This window comes from Propithecus coquereli, unplaced genomic scaffold (genome assembly GCF_000956105.1).
Source record: "Propithecus coquereli isolate 6110/MARCELLA unplaced genomic scaffold, Pcoq_1.0 Scaffold48, whole genome shotgun sequence".
In the NCBI taxonomy this organism is placed as follows: Eukaryota; Metazoa; Chordata; class Mammalia; order Primates; family Indriidae; genus Propithecus; species Propithecus coquereli.
The window spans coordinates 6,459,446-6,463,216 of NW_012150618.1; the positions used below are offsets into that span (position 1 = coordinate 6,459,446).

General features: G+C 31.8%; 1 protein-coding gene across 1 annotated transcript in view; it reads right to left on the reverse strand.

The window, feature by feature from the left end:
- Nucleotides 1–3,771, reverse strand: part of UTRN (utrophin) — a 522,534-nt gene that overhangs the window by 405,655 nt on the left and 113,108 nt on the right. The window contains exons 37-38 of the mRNA XM_012655520.1: nucleotides 2,558–2,749; nucleotides 1,495–1,667 (exon numbers count right to left, since the gene is read on the reverse strand). Coding sequence (XP_012510974.1) covers nucleotides 1,495–1,667; nucleotides 2,558–2,749 — 365 coding nt within the window. The remainder of the gene's footprint in view (nucleotides 1–1,494; nucleotides 1,668–2,557; nucleotides 2,750–3,771) is intronic.

The window sequence follows — 3,771 nt, forward strand, 5'->3', positions numbered from 1 at the left end:
ATTATATCATTTTTTAAAAATAATAAAATGGTCTGTAACTTCAGTAACCCCTAAATAATGCTTATATTGCTTTCTTCCATGAAAATTCTTTTTAAAATTCAGTTAATATTTGTTGACTCCCCACAGGAAAGCAACTTTCTCTTGGGCATGACAAAAATAAGAGTACTTCAAACAAAACACTGTGAGAAGATATTAAAATATTCATTATTGTTTGTAAAAATGTGTAATAACTACATAACAATCAAAATTTCCAATTTTTGAGATACTGCAATAATGAATAGAAAATATTACTGGACAGGCTGTTCCAAAGATTTAAAGACTTTGAATGTAAACATTAAACTTAGAAAAGATCAATATCATCATTCACAGAACATTAAGTTTCAAATAAATCTAAGAAGCATAGCTATGGAATAAATTGAAAAGAGCTGTACAAAAGGATGCTCAGGTAGAGTTTGCAAAGCCATCACCAATAAATATATTTAAAAAATATCCAAATCTCAGTGATAATCAAATAGTGAAAATAAAACCAAGATGCAATCTATCACTATAAGATTGGCAAAAATTAAAAAAAAATAAATGAAAAGCCTGCCAATGTTAGCAAGGGTTCAAAAACAAGGACACTTTTACAAATACTGTTTGGCGGGGGTAGAGTAAAGTTTCATGATATAATCCAGAGCCTCAAAATGTTATTATTTTTTTAACGAATTTGTCTTCATCTAATAATCAAGCCTAATAAAACTACAGATAAAGATGTATGTAAAAGGATATTTTCTAAATGTACAAAGAGATAATTCTTAAAATCCATACAAAGGCATATATGAAAGGCCATTATAAGCTATCTTCTCAAGAATTGCTTAGTCACATGAAATTCTAGGCTAAAATATTAAAAAATGAAGAACATGATGCCTAGGTTTTGCGTGTATGTCTCCAATGTATCATTCTGTGTTAACGTTCCCCTTATACAGTACTTTATATTGGGCCATTTCACATCTTATCTGCCTCTTTACCACATTCACAGCTACTGGCAAAAATCTTATCAGTTTTTATTTCTATCTATTAATAGGCCTGCTCAAAAATCTAGTAAGGAGGGGGCTCAAAAACATTCTTTTAAACAGAAGCTTACACAAAAGGGTCTGGGGTTATATACGGATTCTAATTATCTATAGCTGTCTCTGTTCTTCACTCACATTTATCACCAAGTATACAGAGAGAGCGGATATTAATGAAAATCCTTTTTAATTTTTTTTGTTAAAGAACACAGACACTATTTAGACACTAAAAATTAGAAGTGCTTACGTACCATTAAGATGTTAAGTCATAAATGGTCATCTATATATGATCAGACTCCTCTTTCTTTAAGGAACTATATTCATCATAATTTATCAAACCAGAATATATTACAAGGATGTTCTCAATGTGCACAAGACCATTTCCATGGCCCATGAACTTATAGGCATTGTTTAAAAATGAAATATTAATTTTATTTACACATACCCTTTACGATCACTGTACATTCTGTTAACTCTGTCCCACTTGGCATTCAGCTGAGTCAGAGTATCTCTGATCTGAATGGCTTCGGGTCCAGAGGCGTCAAGAATAACATCTGGTTGTTTTTCATGAATGACTGCAATCTGCTCTCCAAGTTTGTCCAGTTGGTCTTTGATATTCTAAAAATACATTATCATACATTAACAAAACCCAGCAAAGTAACCAAAAAAGGAATCACAGATGATCAAAAATTTATATTGTATAACACTCATTTAAAATATTAATGAGGCCTAATAACTATTGCTCATGAAAACTGGCAAAGCTAAGAAGGAAAAAAAAGAAAACTGGAAACTTTAAAAAAAAAAATAATACCCTATATTGGCCAAGGTAGGAGGAATGTCACATAATATACTAATGGGAGGGGAATAAAAATCCTCACAGATGTAAGGATTCAAAGTAACATTTGTACATGACTTATGAGAAGCTTCATTAACATTCTCTAAAAAAATTACGTGTTTGAAGCTAGAATTATTTATATTTTCAAATGTCTAATAATGTTAGTTTAAATGACAGAAATGAACTATCAAACCTATAAATCTATCAGTGATTTTATTATGACACTATATTTAAATTCAATCAAGTTATACAAAAATGCCCTGATAGAATTTAACAGATTTTTAATTTACAATCAAGATGCCATTCCACACCTCAACAACTGACCAGTCTTAAAGCATTATAAATGGCCTGTTACATGCTGACATTTTACATCAACTGACAATCAGGTTTACAAGACAGGAATATGGTCTGTGTCTGATTTTAAAAAGGCTCTGATGTTGCAAACAATTAATAACTGTGCACACTTAAAAATCCATACCCACTTTTAAAAAATTAAAACTTTTTGATTATGTTTTATCGGAGAATACAGAAAAGGTTTATTATTCATATACATTATTAATTCCCTGGCACAAATTTTAAAAGATATAGACCATCTCAATAGGCACAATAACCAATTCCTTGCGTTATTTCTACATTAACCACAGCCATTCAAATGCAGTGCCGGGAGATTCACCTTCAGAGAGTCTTCCTGAGAAGAGAAGTCTTCATAGGTCGCGGTATTTAGCTCTGGAACATTAAGTGATAATTCAACATCATCCATGGAAAGTAAAATTCTGTTAATTTCAACCAGATAATCTGTGGGGAGAAGTGATGATCGAATTCCAGAAGCAAGTTGACCTGTTTTCCTTTGTTGAATAGGGACTGCCTATAAAAACATTTTTAAAAAATATTGAATATATCATAAAATATCCCCACAATGAGTAGGTAATAACAACTTGAAAAAAATATAGGACTATTGTGTGAAGGAATTCAATACCATGAACCAAACTCAAAAAACTTCGTTTTAACTTTTTTTTAATTTCAAACCTGCCTTCCTACAGAAACCTTAAACAATCTTTATTCAAATTTTCATCTGCAGCCTGCTGCTAAACAGCATTAATACTTTAATATTTAAAAGGCTCTTCTTTAAGACCAATGTCATCTAAATTCATTTAGCACACAGGAAACAGCAACTCCTTTCTAAATTGTTGAGGGAATGAGAAGATGCTGCCAATCATAAAGATCTGTATGAAATCACACACTTTGATACCATTATTATTTCACTCTTTTTAAAATATCACAATTAGATTAAACACTCTGGGCCTCACTAGTGAAAATATAAAAAAATTAAACATGTTTCTATGACATAAGAAATGCAATGGGAGCTTTAGATTAAAATAATAACCAGGTAATTCAGTATATAATCTTAACCTCTGAGAACCTTATTACAGAGCATGACTATCCTATAAGAGACAAAACGTCCTAACATGCTAAATTCAGACAGACTTGAGGCTCCATGGACTCCTCATTTGCCCTAATATAGATTTTCAGGATCCTCTACTCAAAGCTTTCTAAACAATAAGAAAGGACCAGGATGGAACACCAGTCTTTCAGGAGTTCAAGTTCTTCACTCCTAGATGGCTACAACTTAATAAATGCTGTCTACTACTCGCAAAGGGCCAAAGAGCAGCTACTCAGAATCGAGGTACCTTCCTTGACACTTTCACTTCTCCTGTGTTGAACTTCTAAAAAGTTATATTCTTCTAGAAATTCAAAGACGATGGTGAAAATGATCACAAATACATCTTCATTCAGTTAAGGATCTTGAAAATGGTTATAACCCCTAAATGAAACCAAGACTCATGACTAAAATCCTTGAGCCAATAACATGGTATTAAACCTAGAGGT